Genomic DNA, 18,318 nt, shown 5'->3' with positions numbered 1-18,318 from the left:
ATTTTGTCCTTTTCATTTTTTTCCACATTTATGTTGACAGTTCTAAACTCTTTCTTTGCCCTGTCCTCTTTCCCGAGTACCGTGTATTAGTGGAGACCCTTTTTGTGCGTCATAGAAACTCACTCAAGCTAGCTTAAACAGAAAAGGTACCGGGCAGGAATGGAAACTAGGGACAGTGTGAGGGTTTTTAGGCTCTGGGCTTTGTTACTTTATAGGCAGTTGCCTAATTTTTTTTCTCTCTGTAGACCAATTTCCTCTCGTCCTCCAATCTGTATGTCAGAAAGCATGAACTTGACTACTTCAGAATTTATAGGACTAGCCACCCAGAGGCAGGGGACGAGGAGAGAGACAAAACTAAAAACCAAACTAAGCTAAATTCTCTCTTTGGATTCAAACTCCAAGGGAAGTACTCTGTTTCAGTCAGGTTTTGTCCAGTAGCTGTGGTCAGACAGGCAAAGTGATATATAACAGGGAAACAGCCGTTAGGAGCCAGTAACCTGCATGTTGGAATTGCTGGCTAATTGATTATGAGTGAATAAACTGACTTAACTTAGGCTCTTGTGAATCAAAACACCACCAAATTAATAATGGGATTGCAGTTATTATTTTTTAAACCATCTATTTTTTTAAAGAAAAATATAACATATTATGGATGGAATGATAGTTCAATGAGGACATGGGAAGGGGCAGTGAGTGGGTAGAGGCATATATAATATGAAACAAGCTAATTGTTGGAACTGGGTGATGGGTATGTGGCAGATGTGCTTTTGTATATGTTTGAAATATTCTTTAATAGACTTTCTTAAATCACAAAAACAAAAGTATTTAGTATTGTTAATAGCCTTGTTTAAAATAATTGGCTTATAAATTGAATTAATTTTGTTTCAGTATCAATATTGTTGTGTTTGAATAATGGGGTGTTGTTTTAGCTAACTCTATTTTTTATTTCAACTGAAGGGAAATTTCAGCAGTTTAATATGAACAAGCAAATGTATCTTTTCCTAAAATATTTGGATATGAAAACATTAGTTTATAGCTAGGGTATGCCCTAGTGATGTTCAGCTTCTAGAACTGCCCAAGCACATAGTAAGTTCTCAGTGAATGTTTTTTTGAAAGAATGCCCCATAGTGGTCACAAATCAAAAGAGAGGTTTGTGAACCGTTCTCTTGCAATTTATTTGTTGAAGAAATCTTGTTTTGTGGTTTTCTTGAAGGGTTTCTACCATTTTGATTTTGTTGATTGTATCACCATAGTGTAATTTAACACATTCCACTGTTATCTATGTATTTTTAAAATTGATAGTTGGATCTAGAGGCTTAATCAGATTCTGATTAGAATTTTTTGGTAAAACTACTTCGTAGTTGGTATCGTAGACTTCTAGCAGGAGAAGTACTGATATCTAATTGTTACTCTTTTTGTGAACTTAGCATCTTTTTAAAGTCAGAAGTTTCAGAAAAATTATGGGTTTTTGAAAGTGAAAGTTACAGATTTTTATAGTAGTGATAGCTACTGTAAAATAAATTTAGGAATTGCTGATCCAGACTAAATTCCCTGAAATCTGGTTTTGCGAATTCTTTTAATTTAAAATTTTTATTTGTATAGGACATATAAGAGTTGTCCTCTCAGTTTTATTGAACTTGTTAAATAGAATCATGGTAAACCTTAGAGGGAGTTAATTAGTATAAAAAAGATTTAGAATCTTATAGTTATAATCCCATAGTACAGACTTGATAATTATGTTATTAAGTAACTCTATCATATATATAATAATGTAGTTTTCTATTGCCCTATCTTTGACTTCTGTTGTATCCAGACTGGTTTTAAACCCATCTAAAAGATTTATTAATTTTAGATACATTTTTCAATTCTAGATGTTCATTTGATTCATTTTTATAAATACCAATTCTGTATTGAAAGTCTTCATTTTTAAATCCATATTGTTTATCTTTTTCTCTATTTTCTTTAATACATTAATCATAGTTATTTTAAAGTCCTTGTCTGCTAACTTCATTATCCAGATCAGCTAAAAGTCTGCTTGTATTGTTTTTCCCTTGATTGTTAATTACACTTTTTTCTCCTCCAATGTCTACTAATTGTTTATTGCATGCCAGACATCATGTATAAAAGACCCATAGAAGCTCCATTTGATATTGTCCATCAGAAAAGGTTTTTTCTCTAGGCAGACAGGATCAGGGGCTTATCCTTTTAGTCCAGTCTGGATTGGGTTGGGCTAAGGCTGGATTGTAGCTTTTGTAAGATTTAGTCTTATACTACAGGCATAGTCTTTCAGGCTTTTGATTGGGAACTTGATAAGTCTAACTCCACATCTCTGACAGACTGCTGAAGAGTCACTTGGACCCTTCAGAAGTTTTGAGCTTAGCTTGGTAACCTGTAGCCCCCTTACAGCCTCAAAATCTAGCAGATGTCTTGAGAGGGAGATTGGTTGAGTGTTCAAAAGAGGACATTCTCCCTTTAGCGGGACTTTGTCTCCTAAACACTGAGATGAGATTATAGGAGATTTCACTCTGCTTTTTAGAAGCCTGGTTCTGACTCTCTAGCTTCCCATATGTAGCCCCAGAACAAAACCAGTCATGTTTAGAGCTTCTCAGATTCCAATCTGTCACACATTTCTCTTTTCCTAAGTAGAGTCCTTCTGCATGGGCCAAACTCTAGTCTTGTCTGCACAGAATGAGAAAATGCCCTCAAGGAATAAAATGGCTAGGGATCCTCCGCATATTCTTGTAGCCTAGAATTAATATTCATCTAGTCCTCATTGATTGCATAGCTCTCTGATGTCCTCAGGATTTTTTGTTTTGGTCAGTTACCTGGGTTTTTCCAGTTATAGCAAAAGTACAGCCATGCTGTGACCTACTACATCCTGTTTAAAAGTGGAAGACAGGCCAGGCACGGTGGCTCACGCCCGTAATCCTAGCACTCTGGGAGGCCGAGGCGGGTGGATCGCTCAAGGTCAGGAGTTCGAGACCAGCCTGAACAAGAGTGAGACCCCATCTCTACTAAAAATAGAAAGAAATGATCTGGACAAGTAAAAATATAAATATATAGAAAAAATTAGCCGGGCATGGTGGCACATGCCTGTAGTCCCAGCTACTCGGGAGGCTGAGGCAGAAGGACTGCTTGAGCCCAGGAGTTTGAGATTGCTGTGAGCTAGGCTGACACCACGGCACTCACTCTAGCCCAGGCAACAAAGCGAGACTCTATCTCAAAAAAAAATAAAAATAAAGTTGAAGACATAATGTAAAATTAAAAGAAAAATTTTTTGGAGTTTTTTTTCCCCCCAAGGATTTTATATTTATACCCCTTAAATGAAAAACATTCCAAAGTGACAAGTTTCATGGAAAATATTATTGCCTTTATGTCATTGACAAAGTCTAGAAGGTGTTTTGGAATAGCTTTGGATATCATTTCCAGACCAGCAGCTATTCCAGTTAGCTCTGTTCTCTTCACTGACAAGACCCATTTGGTTGACACTCATCTGTGAAAACTTACATATTAATGACTAGAAAAGATTTCTGTCAAAAGGCAAATATAGTGATAATACTTAGCTTTTATTTTTCCTGCTTGAGAAACTAAGAAATTCCAAAGATGTAAAGATCTTTTCTTACATTTACCATGAAACTTCAGAAAATTAGATTTCTTTATTAATCATAGCAGCAGCCTGGTACACAATCTTGAGTCACATCATTTTTGTAAGAGGGGCCTCCTGTCTGTCGTGTGAGAGCGTGTGTGTGTGTGTGTGTGTGTGTGTGTGTGTATGTGTGTGTGTGTTATGTGTGTGTTTTCTAATCTAATTTGCTTGGACATAAAAAGCTTTCACCCAAAGGAGATGGCAGGGAAACTGGAGATAACTAAGTTATGTTTAAGAACAAGTGTTTAGGCCAAGCGTGGTGGCTCATACCTCTAATCCCCACATTTTAGGAGTCTGAGCGGGAAGGATCACCTGAGCCCAGGAGTTCGAGGCTGCAGTGAGCTATAATCATGCCATTGCACTCCAGCCTGGGTGACAGAGTGGGACCCTGTCTCAAAAAAAATAAAAAATAAAAAATTAGCCAGGCTTGGTGGCCTGTGCCTATAGTGCTGGCTACTCCAGAGGTTGAGGCAGGAGGGTTGCTTGAGCCCAGGAGTCTGAGGTTGCAGTGAGCTGTGATTGTGCCATTGCGCTCCGCTGTGAGCAACACAGTGGGACCCTGTCTCCAAAAAATAAAAAAGAAGAAGTGTTTAACTGAGAAAATTAAATCTAATCTGTGATACATTTATCTGCCCTCTAAATGTAATTATAAAACCCAGAAGGTTTGGAAATTGATAGTCTTTTTATAACTTATTTGGGGGCAAACGTGACCTGAATGGATGAGAAGCTTATTTATATTTTTTGTTTATCCCATTTAGTGTGAATATTCATATATGTTGCTGCAAAAATTGTATTAGATTAGAGGATGCTGCTGTAAACCCCTTCTGGAGGTGTTACAAAATATATGATATGTGCACTGCACATTAACTTTTTAAAATACAAAAAGTTCTGAAATTTGAAACCCTCCAAGAGATTTTGACCCTCTATTTAACTTCCATAATATTTAGTTTTCTTATCTGTAGAGATGTTAAAATCTATCCCAGTATGTCTTAATAAGAATTATATTATATGAAATAATTAACATATGTAAGCATTTGAGATACCCGGTATATAGTAAGTATTCAGTTTGTTGGGATTGTTTTTATCATTATCTTGGAATTTGTATTCAGCTATGCAAAGTTTGGATCCTAAAGCTAGAATATACTTCACCTGTAAGTTAGAATTGTGAAGAAATTATGACATTCTTTTGAAACATTTAAAACATTTCCAAGAGCAGATAGGACCAATAATGTATTTAATTTAGGGCATTACATTTTTTTAAGGGCCTGACATTTATCCTTGCCCCAAATATTATAGTAAAAATCAAGTGGGGTAGGATAATTTTGTCAGTTATTTTTTTAAAAATGTATACATTCAGAGTTTGACTGTTAGAAATTATTTGCAACAGGACTGTGGGGAGGGAACACAGTAAGAAAGTTTCACGTTGTTCCCACCTGCCCCCCAACCTGCCACGGCTAAAGCCTCCCTACCAGATAAAAAAGGGACACAGAGTTGATTCTCAACTGGGTATTTCTAGAACATAAGCTGGAACACTGTCCCCAGCCATAAATCCATAAATTCAGTATAGGGAGGTAGGGCAAACAGGCAGGAATTTTGAATACAAATATCCCACTTGACTTAGGAATTTGGGGGGCAGGGAAGACACCCTGTATCTTTTTTTTTCTTTCTCTTCCTCCTCCGGACACCCTGCACCTTACTGGTTTCTCTTGAAAGAAAGGCACTCAGTTTGAAGGATTCAAAGGAGGATTTCTTCTTTTTGGGGGTCTCTTTGTGGTGCGGGGAGCCTCTTTTTGGGCCTCAGTGATCTGAGTGGGGTTTGCTGATTCAGTGTCATCCCCAGTGGCCTGTTTGTGGTTGGTGGGGCTGCTCTTTACCCTTTGAGGGACGTATTTCCAATGCTTTCTTCTCTTTTCGTGGGGCACTTGTAGTGGGGATGGGAGTGGGAGGTGGCACAGGTGGAAATTTTACCTGCTTCTTGGTGCTCACCTAGCTCTGAGGAGCCTTGGAGGTCTGTCTGCTCAAGCTGGTGTCTCTTGCAAGGGGACTTTTCAGAGGTAGAATATTATTTCTGACAGCCTTACAAATATACTTCTCTTTTAATACTTTACCACCTTTAAAAGAAGTTACTCAGAATAGTGGATTATTCCAACGTGGCTTATAGCTCAGAATATTGTTATGTGTTAATTTGGAAAGAATGTGGCTGGCATTCAGCACTTCTTTGAACCAGGGCATATTACTTATTGGCTGTATTGCTTGATTTTTCACATAATGTTACATCTCCATTTAAATCATAAATCTGAATTATGCTGTATTACTATAAAACCTACCAGTGTTCCCTAGAATAGCATGGCAATAATTTTTGTAAGAAAAAACAAGTAGTAACAATACATTGTTTCTATCATGAGAACAGGAAATAAAGATAATAACAAAACAAGCTTCCAGGATACATGAAGTCCTTATGACTAAAAATCATGTGTTGTACACATAGTTCATATTTTTAATTTTATTATAATAATTGGTCTTCCCTGTCATCCCCACAAGCATGTTACAAAGATAAATACATTCTCCTCTCAGCTCTCATTATTTTCAGCCTCAGAAATATGAAATGTTGATGTGTTGGGATTTAGGGAGTAGAAAACTACAAAAAATGAGTTTTCTATATCTGTTGGAAAACTGTATAGCTTTATAAATGAAATTTGCAGGGCACATAAATTGTAAATTACGTGGCTAGAGTTAGTGAGTGGTAACAGAGCTTGATAGGCCAGTGTTGGCAGAGCAGCGTGCAGCCCGGAAGCTGCTGCCCCACGTGGATGACAGTACTCGGTAAGGGGGTCAACCAGAGTGGGCACGCAGGTGTTGGCCAGGGGCTGGCCACATTTTGCAAACTTCTCTTCCCCTAAAAACAAACAAACAAACAAACAAACAAGCAAAGAACCTTTGTCTTTTGAATATTTCTCAGAATTCAGAAATTTTTTTTTTCTTTTCAGAAAACCGAAGAATGGGAAAAAAATAAGACTGAAGCAGACATGGAAGAGTATGTATGGAAAAATAGCTCCTCAGAAAAAAATATCCTGGAAACACTTCTGCAGATTAAAGCTGCCGAGAAAAAGACGGACGTAAATAAAGAAGAACTCCTTGGTACTAAAGAAGTTGAAGATTATAGAAACTGTGTTGTTACTCTTAAGAACGAGGGAGAAAATGAAAATACCCTTTCTCAGTACAAAGAATCAGTGAAGAGACTATTAAATTTGACATGAATTACAAAGTAGAAAAATCTGCTCTATTAATTTGATGATACATGTAATCAATATCTAATTGGATATAAAATTGAAAATGTTAAAAAAAATCATTGTCTTATATCAGAGTTAAAATTACTTTGTTTCATACTAATGCTCACTGGCAATAATTATTCCAAAGTTTTCTTATTTGTACACTGGCACAATTAGACTAATTAGATCTCTGATTTCTGATGGTGAAGTGTTTTGATTTTATTTCTACACAATAACCTTAGTATGCATATATACATATACTTAATTGCTGTTTTTTCACCTGCCACATTTCTTTCCCCACAAGCTGGCATTCAGCAGTTGCTTTTGAGTAATGATTTTCATTATTTGGGAAAGTAGGCCCAGAACCCAGACCCCTGACTTGCAGGTCAGTACTGGTTCACATGGCTGCTGTCTAGCCAATCCATTTTTCACAGTTGCCAATTCTGGTCAGAAACAGGTCCTCAGGAGTATTTTCTAACCTGAAATGTTTGTCCCATCCCTCCCTTTTGGGGGCACTTTATGTTGATGCAACTCTGTTGAACATTCTACTTTCTATATTGTGGGGCTCATTTTGCCAGGCGCAAGCTTGCAGAAGAGTAGAAGTGGAGATTAGCTGGTTTTCATCCCTTTGGATGCCCCAGTTAGAGCTGCCACAGCTCAGAAAGAAGTGACATATAGGACCTTGAATTTAATTGGAGTAAATGACAAAATAAGAACTACCCTAAGATATATTCCATTCAATTTCGCTGTCAGTTCAGTATTAAGTATACCTGTAAACTTTTTCTTACCACTTCCATAGCTGTTGACAAGTGATTAATTTAAAATCAAAATAAAGGAATTATTGAGCATTTATTTGCCTAACAGACTTATTTTGTCTAACAGAATTAGAGAATGTAAATAAAAGCCAAAAGGAATTTCAAAACAATTGCCTAAAACATTTGCATAAAATAAAAGTGGAGCTGGGCACAGTGGGTCCTGCCTATACTCCCAGCACCTCTGAAGGCTAAGGCAAGAGGATCACCTGAGGCCAGGAGTTCGAGACCAGCCTGGGCAAAATAGAGAGACACCCCGCCCCGTCTCAAAAAATTTAAAAAAAAAGAAGGTATGCTTTGGTATTAGTAAGGACAGGGCTCTAAAGGATATAAAGGACAACAGGGAAGAGACATATGTTGTGTTCCATTTGATGGAAATAGTGAATGAAAAGCAAAATAGGTAAAACAATTTTTAGATCATGTTTAGAACACACTTTAAGAAATACATCAGTTCATTTAGAGACTCATGTGGCGTTAAGGAAAACTCAGATGCAGAAACAGGATCGAAGACGGAAACATTTTGAAAAGAGTAGACGCTAAGAAGAGGTGTCACTTGGGAACATGTGAAGAAATGGTAGCTTAGGGTGGTCCATCCTGTGTAATAATACAGTGTAGATGAGGGCAGAGGGAGTAATGATCTGTAATAATGAATTTTACCAAAGAGAGGTCTGGCCTTAACCCTCTCTGATAGGAGTGTCTTTGTTTAGGGTGGGATCTGGCCCCAGAAGATGTGAGGACAGGGCCAGCCATGCCAGAAAAACCAGCCACGTGATTTAGCGTGAATGCTTTGGGTCACATGGTATCAGTCCACCTGGCAGCTGAGATCAACTACCCAGGCAGACCGTCGATCATACCTACATGAGGGAACCCAATAAAAGCTCTGAACACAAGCTCGGGCAAACTTCTCCGGTCGGCAGTACTCCATGCATATTGTCACACACTGATACGGGGAGCTAAGCATTTTGACCCTTCCTGGACTTCAACCTATGTGCTTCTTCCCTTGGGCGATTTTAATCTCTGTCCTTTCCCTGTAATAAACCATAATCATGAGAATAATAGTTTTCATTGAGTTCTTTGAGTTATTCTAGTGAATTTTTGAATCTGAGTGTGTTTTTGAGACAACCACCAAACTTACAGTCGATGTTAGAAGCGAGGGCAATCATGTAGAGCAGCGGTCCCCAACATTTTTGGCACCAGTTTCATGGAAGACAATTTTTCTACAGGCAGGTGGGGCAGCGGGAGGCGGAGCGCAGGTGGTGATGTGAGCCATGGGGAATGACTGTAAATACGGATGCTGCTTCTCACCCGCCACTCACCTGCTATGTGGCCCAGTTCCCAAGTTTTATGGAAGACAATTTTTCCACGGATGGGGGTGGTGGGGGGAAGTCTGTGGCCTGGTCCGCGGCCTGGGGGTTGGGGACCACAGATGTAGGACTGTGCCCTCTTGCAGTTTGCAACTCCAAGTGACTGACCTCAAGGCTCTGGGGTTGCAATCATTGATGCCTAATGGCAAAATCTTAGAGCTGAAAGATAAATACAAAACACCTCAAAAATATAACAGGTGCTGTCATTGTAATTTTACAAATAATAAAGCAGCACATTTTTTTTTAAGGCTGGTCTAGTGAAGCAGTGGGAGTGGAGAAGGAATGAAGGAATCCGTATCTGGTGTGATCAATTAGCTGTAAACACCACTGCACTCGGACCAACCAAGCAGCACTATTTGTCATTAATTAAATCCTTGTCCTTTAAAATTTTAATTGATCCAATGTATACAATGAACATCATCATGTTCATCCTTATAATGAGGATTCAGGGGACACTGCTGTGTTGATAATACAGATATTTCTGACTCCAGCCTCAAGTTGTATAGATCAGAAGTTGTTTAAACACTTAGGCAACTAAGACATAGATCAAATATCTGTCATTAATTGTAGGGTGCTTTAATTCTTTCTTTACAAAATTTTTTCCAATATTGGTATTTCATAATACTAGACAGTTATAGAGTTTTTATTGTTAGAAAGAAAGATTTAGCTAGTTACACTGTTGGAAAGATTTCATGGTTACTAAATGGGAGTAACTACCTTAGGTTTAGTTATTGACTGGGCCCTGAGATGTTTCATTGTTTTGTTTTGTTTTCTTTTGTTTTTAAAGAGATGGGGTCTAGCTCTGTTGCCCAGACTGGAGTTGAGCAGCACAATCATAGCTCGCTGCAGCTTCAAATTCTTGGGCTCAAGCAATCCTCCTGCCTCAGCCTCCCAAGTAGCTAGGACTACAGGTGTGAGCCACCCTGCCTGGCAATTGTTCCTTTTTTCTTCTTTCTTTCTTTTTTTTTTTTTTTTGAGACAGTCTCATTCTGTCACCTTGGGTAGAGTGCAGTGGTGTCATCGTAGCTCACTGCAACCTCAAACTCCTGGGTTCAAGCAACCCTCCTGACTCAGCCTCCCGAGTAGCTGGGACTACAGGCGTGCACTCCTGGCTAATTTTTCTATTTTTAGTAGAGACAGGTCTTGCTCTTGTTCAGGCTGGTCTCGAACTCCTGACCTCAAGCAGTCCTCCTGCCTTGGCCTCCCAGAGTGCTAGGATTACAGGAATGAGCCACTGGGCCAGGTCCTATTTCTTAATAAAATTTTATTCAGAAGTTCTCTTTGGTCCCTTAGGCTTCCAATAAAAGTGTAGTTTCTAGCCTCAGTTGTTTTTGCTTCTTGACTGACTGGTCTGTTGTCTCTCTAGTCCAAGTTTACTCAGTTTATCTGATAGTCAAAAGTAGGGTCTGAAGAAGAGAAGGAGTATGTTTGTTTTCTTACAAAGGTAAATATGTTTGCCCTAATTATGGTCATTTCTATGAAACTACCAACTTTAAGGAATGAGTAAAATTCTGAGAAACTCCAAGGAAGAAAAACTTTTTTTATCCTAGCAGCCCTAGTTTGTCGGAAGACCTCTAAACAATTCATATATACTTTAAAGAAAATAATTTTTTAAAATGTATGTACAAAAATTTATAAAGACAGCTTCCTGAATTATTTATTGAAATATAACTTGAAATTTTGATATCCCTCCCCCTAAAACAGCATGTTTTTTCCCTAATATATTAGGAAAGAAATTAATAAAATTTATGACATTTAAGATAACCATTAGCAATTTAGATAAATTGATTACATTTTTAAGTCAGATTTTTATCTGTGGTTGTTATCCTATTGATAGGAATTTTGTGTATTTCCCTTTATATTAAAGAAATAGACATTCTCTTTTTCTACCCAGTATCAATACTGGGGAAAGAAAAAGAAATACCTCCTAAGCCAATTTGCTTTAACATCTGAGGGGATAGTACTATTTTATAAGTCTCGTAGTAGGATTTCCCCTTATCTATTCCTTAGTCTTATTGACTGTCTTTTAATATCTGTTCTCAAATTAAAAACCGGTTTCAGGAAGGAGATGAAGAGCCTAAAGTTTAAGTTCTTTAGAGACTTGAATTACAGTATTCTACATGTAAGAAGCTAAGATTTAGGGTATAAATCTGGTGAAAGATTTGGACAGAGCTGAAATAACCTAGAGCTAATATTTATACCTGGGCAAACAGAATGTATACAAGTGATAGATATACACTAAAACTCCCAAGCTTTATTCAACAGAAATCAGTACAGAAAACTCAAAAGAGCTCAGTGCCAAAATTATTGAAAGGAGGATGAAGATGGATTGGGACTCAGAGATATTAATCAGCTGAACCTTGAAAGCTAGATAAAAATCAGGAAACATTTTCTTATGGGTTAGTAACGGTAATAATGCTCTTTTGCTCAAAGCACTAAGTGTTTTTATTAACATATGTGACAATAATTGGACTTTGGCTGGGAGACTAATGTGATGATGTTATGGTGTTTTCTTCCTAGAATTTTTTTTTTTATGCTTATTGGGAAAACAGAGGTTCTTAGTCTAACCGTGATTTTTGAGCATGGACTTTTGAATCAGATTGCCTATGTTTAAGTCCCGGCTTCACTATTTAATAGCTGTGTAACTTTAGGCAAAGTGCTTAACCTCTCTTCGCCTCAGTTTCCTCATCTGTAACATGTGATAATAGTATAATGGTTAATAATGGTATAGCTAACTCACAGAGTTGTAAGGATTCAGTAAGTTAATACCCCAAAGCACTGAGAACAAACAGTATCTCTCACTTGGCACTAAATAATGACTACAAGGGTGAGAATTTTGGAACTTTGGCAAAAGGAACACTACTCAAAAAAATGGAATAGAACTGGGTATGGTGGCTTATGCCTGTAATCCCAGCCACTCAGGAGGCTGAGGCAGGAAGATTGTTTAAAGCCAGGAGTTTGAGATCAGCCTGGACAACACAGCAAGACCCCAGTCTGTATAGATATTTTAAAAAATTAGCCAGGTGAGGTGGTGTGTGCCTGTAGTCCCAGCTACTCAGGAGGCTGAGACAGGAGGATCACTTGAGCCCAGGAGTTCGAGGCTGCAGTGAGCTGTGATTGCACCACTGCACTTCAGCCTAGGCAACAGAGGGAGACTCTGTCTCTTAAAAAATGAAAATGGAAATAATCATAAAAGCAGTTATGTTTATCAAGCATCAGTCTTTTTTAGAGATTGGCAGGAGTGGGTATCCTAATGTAGTTTTTTTTTAACCAAACTGCCCTTGTCTTGCAGAAAACTAGAAATGATAACCCTTGGAAGCTTACAATCTTTCTACAACTTTTAAGAGTTCTGCTTCAGAGTGTTACACTTTTTAATTTGCCTGGATCCTGACTTTCTCTGTCCTAGCTTATATTGGCCCTGCTGCTTTTGACAGCATCCAGAAGCAAGGATGGCCATATAACAGCAAAGCAAGATGATAGAGGTACAAAGGGCCGCCGGAACGAGCCAGGCCTTTGCAGTCACAGGTGCCCCATCAGGTGTCTCGTCTCCCTTCGCAGACGTGTGGTTTCTGCTGTCGTACCCCTTGGTTTTGTTCAGTAACTGTTTGCTACTGTTCAGTTGGGATGGGATAGGCTTATGAAAAAGTTTTGTGCCTATGGGCACAAAGAAAGGAGAAATAGTCTTGTTATCTGGATTGTTCATGAAATCAGTACTTGGCGATACCATATTTACCTTTGTGGTAACGGAGTCATTCAGGGAAGTGAATCTTGTCCAAAAATCTGTGGTTAACTCCTTGGAATAACTGGTATTGTTTGTATTTACAATCAAATCTTGATGCGTGGTTGATGATGGAGCCTCTACTGACGGCATCATGGGGTTTATCACGGTGGTTTGTTGTTTATCTAAATTCATAGCTTTTAGAATCCTTAGTCTGTCCCACCTATCAGATGAAGAGCGGGTATTTAGGTACGTAGAAGGTGATTGTCCAAAAACCAGCAAATCTGGATCCATACCTGAAAGATAAATAAAGCATCAATCATTTTATTTTTAATTTAGAAGAGAATATCTTAAAGCACAGTTTGGAGAAGTGTTGGATGTTGCCATTATGAGTTATTGAACTAAGCTGAATTCAAGTTCTGCCGCTGTAGACTTCCGAAAGGCTTAGAAACGTACTGGCTACATTTGAATTTATCTTAACTTTCTAGGGCACTTTCTGCTATGAACAAATGTGGCAGCACCCAAGCAGAAGGCTTTGTGTCTGTCAGGGCTTTTGCACAACAACAGGGAGTGTTAGTGTGAAAGCGGCAGAAACAGTAAACATTTGAGATACAATATCGCATTATTAAATAAAATTAAACAAAACAGGGCCTGAGAAGGGTACCTGTATTCAAAATCACAAACAAAGCCTTAAATCTCATCCCCTTTCAGTCCCCGAGGGTCCTGGTTTGTTTTTAGTATTTTCTCTCTTCTTGTATACTAAGTTCTTTCCCTTTGACTTCAGATGTGCACACAAACTGCTTTGTCTTTAAAGGGGAAGAAAGAAACCTCCCAACAGCTTTCCAGTGGTCCCTGCTGGCGACCATTTCTCTCTCTCTCTCTCTCTCTCTTCTTGCAAACATTCCCACATCCATTGCTTCTGAGGAATTGTTTCCCTATTTCCTGATCACTTGTGTCGCGTTGTTTTGGCTTCTTTCTTGTCCTGGATGCCTCTGGCCATCCTGTCCTTCAGATTCTTCTCCCAGGACTCCCTGGACCACAGACCCGCCCTGGCACTTTACCCCAGGTTGCCTGCCTCTCATTTTTACTTTCTTTTGCTGCTTCTATTCTTGCTCCTAACTGGTTGTGCTGTTTCCACAATCTTCAGTCCTTGGTCTTCAGCTGTATTTTCTCTTCACCGCCCCCTCTCCCTACACACACACAAAGAGATTGTCCTCAGCCGTCACCATGACATTAATGGCACTGAAATGCATATCGCCAATTTTTGCCCTCCTTCTTGAGCTCTGATCTCATTTCTCTGGTGCTCTATTGGAGAGTTCCACCTGGACATCTCACATCATCTCTAACTGAATATGCCCGAAGCCAAAATCATCACGTTGGCCTCCTGTCTCCTTCATTGGCATCACTGTTCTTCCATCGCCTGCCGGAATCTGTGCTGCAGAGTGATTTGGATTCCTCTCTCTCCTTCATTTCCTTCATTCAAAAGGTAACTAAGTCCTACTCTTGCTTTCTTCCCAGTATTCTGGTAATTGTCCCTCCCCTCCATTGCAACTACGAGCACCACATCCAGACCCTCATGCTTCCCTGACTAGCATTTCTGCCCTGTGTCCTGCATATAGTTTTCCCAGACTAAGATAACCAGACATCACTTTATGGTGTTTTCTCATTAAATGTCTTCGTGATTCCCTGTTTCTGACAAAGTCAACCTCAAACTCTAACCACAGTGCTTTTGATACCTGGCCTTACCCTACCTTAGCCATATTTTCATTGCAACTCCAAACATCCCCTTATTGTAGCCAGACCAGTTTTCCTGCTTTCCCACTGTGATATAGAACTTCTTATCTTGTCTCTGCCTTCCTCCATGAAGCCTCCCCTGAATAAATTAGTTTTCACTGGTCTCCCTTTCTTGAGCCTTTGTACTGAGGCAGTTTCACACATTTTTGCATTTCGTTGTGTGTTTTACACTAATTGTAAGACTTGTCTCATCATCTAGATTATAAAGGAACTTGAGGGCAGAGAGCTGACTGCAGTCTTCTGCAGTGTTGAGACTAGCCTGGAACATTAGGTGTTCCAAGAATACAGACTGATAAAGAAATGTATCTCCTTTGGATTTTGATGGCAAAGTCTATTCTTTCATGGTGACTAATCTGCACCCTGAGATTACATACATGGGCGAAGGACACTTAAATATGTATTTTTCTAAAATAAAATACATTGGTTATCTTGGAACCACGGATATGCTAATTTCAGTAAGTGGCGATAAGTTTCCCTGTCCCTGATACCCATCCTTGCAGAATCCTTGTATGCAATGTCTGTGGCCCTCAAAACTGCCATTTAGCATTTTCTTTATTTCCTAGTGGCACCCTCAGCCACTGCAGTAGAATTGCCCACTTTGGCTCTTACTGAGGGTTCTTGAGATACATGAAATACAGTGGGTGAGCTCTTATTTAATCACATATGATTTATCATCCGGAATGAACTCATTGCTGAACACGCCAAACTAAAGAGCATTTCCTTTCAGGTTTCTGCTCTAGTTGTCCAAAACTTTTCCAGACAGAGTTCACTGGAAAATAATGATTTAGAGACTTACACAGGGCTATTGGCAGCCAGATTCTAGGCTACACATCTTACTAACATTCTTCAAAATTCTTTAAATAGAGTCATTACCGTCTGTTAGGTTGTACAAAATGGCACTGGTTCCGGGTTCTAATATGCAGCTCTCCAGCGTCGGGCAGTGAACATGGAGGCAGTTGACATTGTCGTGAATAGGATCGTGGAAGAAGACAGCCAAGTTACAGGAAACTGTAAGGGAAACGGGCAAAGTACATCTGCAGATGGTTTTGGTTTCCACCAGTGTGATGAGCTCGGAGTAGAATTCCTTTAGGAATCCTGGATTCACAATATGTGGCAGGGCCATGTTCAGACATTTTACAGAATGTTATGAACTACTGTAACTGCTTCTATGTATATGGAAAATGCCTTTTGAAAAGAAAGTATCTACTGATATCCCCTAAGTAATCTTTCATACCTTTCATTCCACACAGGATACCTGGAATCATTATTTTCTAGTCCCCGTATTTTATGTTCATGAAAACTTCGACTAGCTATCAAAACCTCTAGGGGCTTATATATCAGGTTTGTAGGGGCAATGCCCTCTCAGAATGCTAAGGGACTGGGGATCACTGGAGAAAGAAATAGGAAAACGAAGGGATGAATGCTGTAGAAGGGGAGTAGGAAGGGCAAAGAGTAACTCCTGGGAGAGGTCCAGGAGCAGCAGGCCACGTGGGCGACCCCCTCGCCCCCGACTGCAGGTGCAAACCCCATCGGAGGACAAGCCTAGATGGTGTCCTCTACAGAGGCAGGGAGGAGGTAGGCAAGGATGTTAGCAGGTGGAATTCTAGGGGGTGGGGCACACAGCTGTCTTGTGCTGTCTCTCCTTTTCTAAGCAAGTTTGCTATTTAAAACACGTTCTCTTGTTTATGGGAAACCTGAAGTCACCTTTGTCAAGCACAGATGTTCAGTCTATCCTCCCCAAAGTGTAACACAGATTTTACTCCTGCTGCAGTGCAGTGGGACCACGTGATGTGAAATATCCATTGGCCAAAAGGCACTGACTTCTTTAACAAACTAAGATTACAGAGGGATGGCGCCTGACGACCAGGCCTCAGCGCACTAAAGCTCTGTGGAATTGCTGCCGGCAGATCCCTGCTGAGTCTGTGTGAGGGAGTTACATCTCCACCGCTACTTTCGGACATCCTCATGTTTCTCACTCTTTATTTTTCCGGAAGGAGAAGAATAGGGCAACGGTTAGTTAATAATACATTGCTAATACATTATAGTTTACAAATACATTCCCTGAGGACTATGCTGTAAAGTTTAAGGGAAAGGAATAATTTTTAAAAATTCAAATTTAAGACATTTAAATTTCTGTTAAAATAGTTGATTCTGTAGAGAACAATTTTGAAAGAAGTTTTACATTCCCTACGTAAATTTCAGAGTGCCAGCTCTGAGCAGGATTGTGGCATTTTAAAGTTATGGCTTTCAGTAAAAACTGGGCTGTGCCTTCCTGCTCGTTCTTGTTCTGAAGGAAGAAAGCCACACAACTTGGAAGTTACAGAGGCTCTAAAATCATGGGATTGTTCTGGATGATTACATGGGAGTGTCCCTGACAGTCCAGAGGCCACAGCTGCTCTGGTGTGGAGAGTCAGGTAGATTAGTGCCGTGGGGAGACTCAGAAACCGTACTGCCCCTCCCTCAGCTCCCCTCAGTGCAGGCGTTTGGGAGTCAGAAGCAATCAGAAAAAGATTCCCCTTTATTAAGTTAATTGTTCTCTTTGTGCCTGATAACTTTGGAGGCTTTGGCCCAAGACAGCTTCTCACATTGTGGTCTCTTGACAGTCTGTTTATATTCTCCAAGGAGCTCCAATTTTCATCTTGGAAATCTCACGTGCATAATTGGAAAAGAGGCATGGGCAATTAATAAGTTTGTGTCAAACCATGGACAGAAAGTGTGGCACAACCAAGGGTATTATTTTAAAGTGTGATGTTGCTTTTGTTGTTTCTTTTCAAGTAGCTTTAAAATCTTGGAAAAATGAAAAAGAAGTGAAAGAAGTCTTTAGGCAATTGTAACTTGAAATTCAGCAACAGTGAAATGTTTTACTGATTGCAGGCCTTGATCATATTGTCCTACACCCGGATTCTATATGACAGACAAAACATCTATTAGGAAAATTTGGAAATATGATTTTTTTTCTTTGACATATATCGCTATTTGACATATATCGCCTTATTTCTTTCAAAACATAAATCACACTCTAAATTCCTGTTCAATACATTCCACATTTGGTAACTCAAGCAAGCACATTTTAAAAATTTGATATGATACTAATATCACCAAAAGGTACTTTAAAAAGGAAATCATTATAAACATTTTCAAAATCATGTATATTATATTTTGGGCTGTAAAAATATTGTTAGTTAATCCTGGAGGAAATATTTTCATTTAGCACTTTGGTGAAGAAAGGATTCTCTGTTTCCTGCAGGTTCTATAGCATTCTGGGTCATTAATAGACTTGTAAATAGAGCCTACTTGGGCCCAGACTGCAAAGTCAGTTTCAATGGCCCTTCTCTCTCCTCCTCCCTCCCTCCTCCCTTCCTCATATGGGGTATTTTCTCTATTCCTTTTCAACTATTCACTGGCCTCTGCCTAGGAAACATTACTTAGGTCTTCAGCCTTGGAAGTTTCCTCTTATTTTTGCTCAAGCATATTGTTAATACTTACCATCCTTCCTAAGACAGCAGCTCCTACTGCACTTCTGGCCAGTGCTTTCAGAATAATACTTCAAGAACTGGGCTCCCAGCTTCTGAGACTCCTCCAGATTGATCAGAAGCCCCGGGAAGCGACGGATCCAGCAGTCTCTGTAAAAAATGGTGGGTGAGCAGAGAGAGTCTGATGTCCACCCCATGCTGAGGAGCAATATCACATCTGCTGCCACCGCTGCCGCATGCAT

At 39.4% G+C, this 18,318-nt stretch overlaps 2 protein-coding genes across 2 annotated transcripts in view; one reads left to right on the top strand and one right to left on the bottom strand.

Moving 5' to 3' along the window:
* Positions 1-6,990, top strand: part of MRPS35 (mitochondrial ribosomal protein S35) — a 55,762-nt gene extending 48,772 nt beyond the window's left edge. The window contains exon 5 of the mRNA XM_012640959.1: positions 6,634-6,990. Within this exon, the coding sequence (XP_012496413.1) occupies positions 6,634-6,903 (270 nt within the window). The 3' untranslated portion in view covers positions 6,904-6,990. The remainder of the gene's footprint in view (positions 1-6,633) is intronic.
* A 5,441-nt stretch (positions 6,991-12,431) lies between these two features.
* Positions 12,432-18,318, bottom strand: MANSC4 (MANSC domain containing 4). The gene is made up of 3 exons (XM_012641006.1): positions 18,090-18,318; positions 15,477-15,611; positions 12,432-13,105 (listed from the first exon to the last, which is right to left on the bottom strand). Exons 1-3 carry the CDS (start codon positions 18,316-18,318, stop codon positions 12,432-12,434), a joined length of 1,038 nt encoding a protein of 345 aa, XP_012496460.1.

Source organism: Propithecus coquereli, unplaced genomic scaffold, assembly GCF_000956105.1.
Source record: "Propithecus coquereli isolate 6110/MARCELLA unplaced genomic scaffold, Pcoq_1.0 Scaffold16, whole genome shotgun sequence".
Lineage (NCBI taxonomy): Eukaryota > Metazoa > Chordata > Mammalia > Primates > Indriidae > Propithecus > Propithecus coquereli.
The sequence above is the reverse complement of the archived record's forward strand: the minus strand, read 5'-3'. Positions and strand labels throughout refer to the sequence as shown.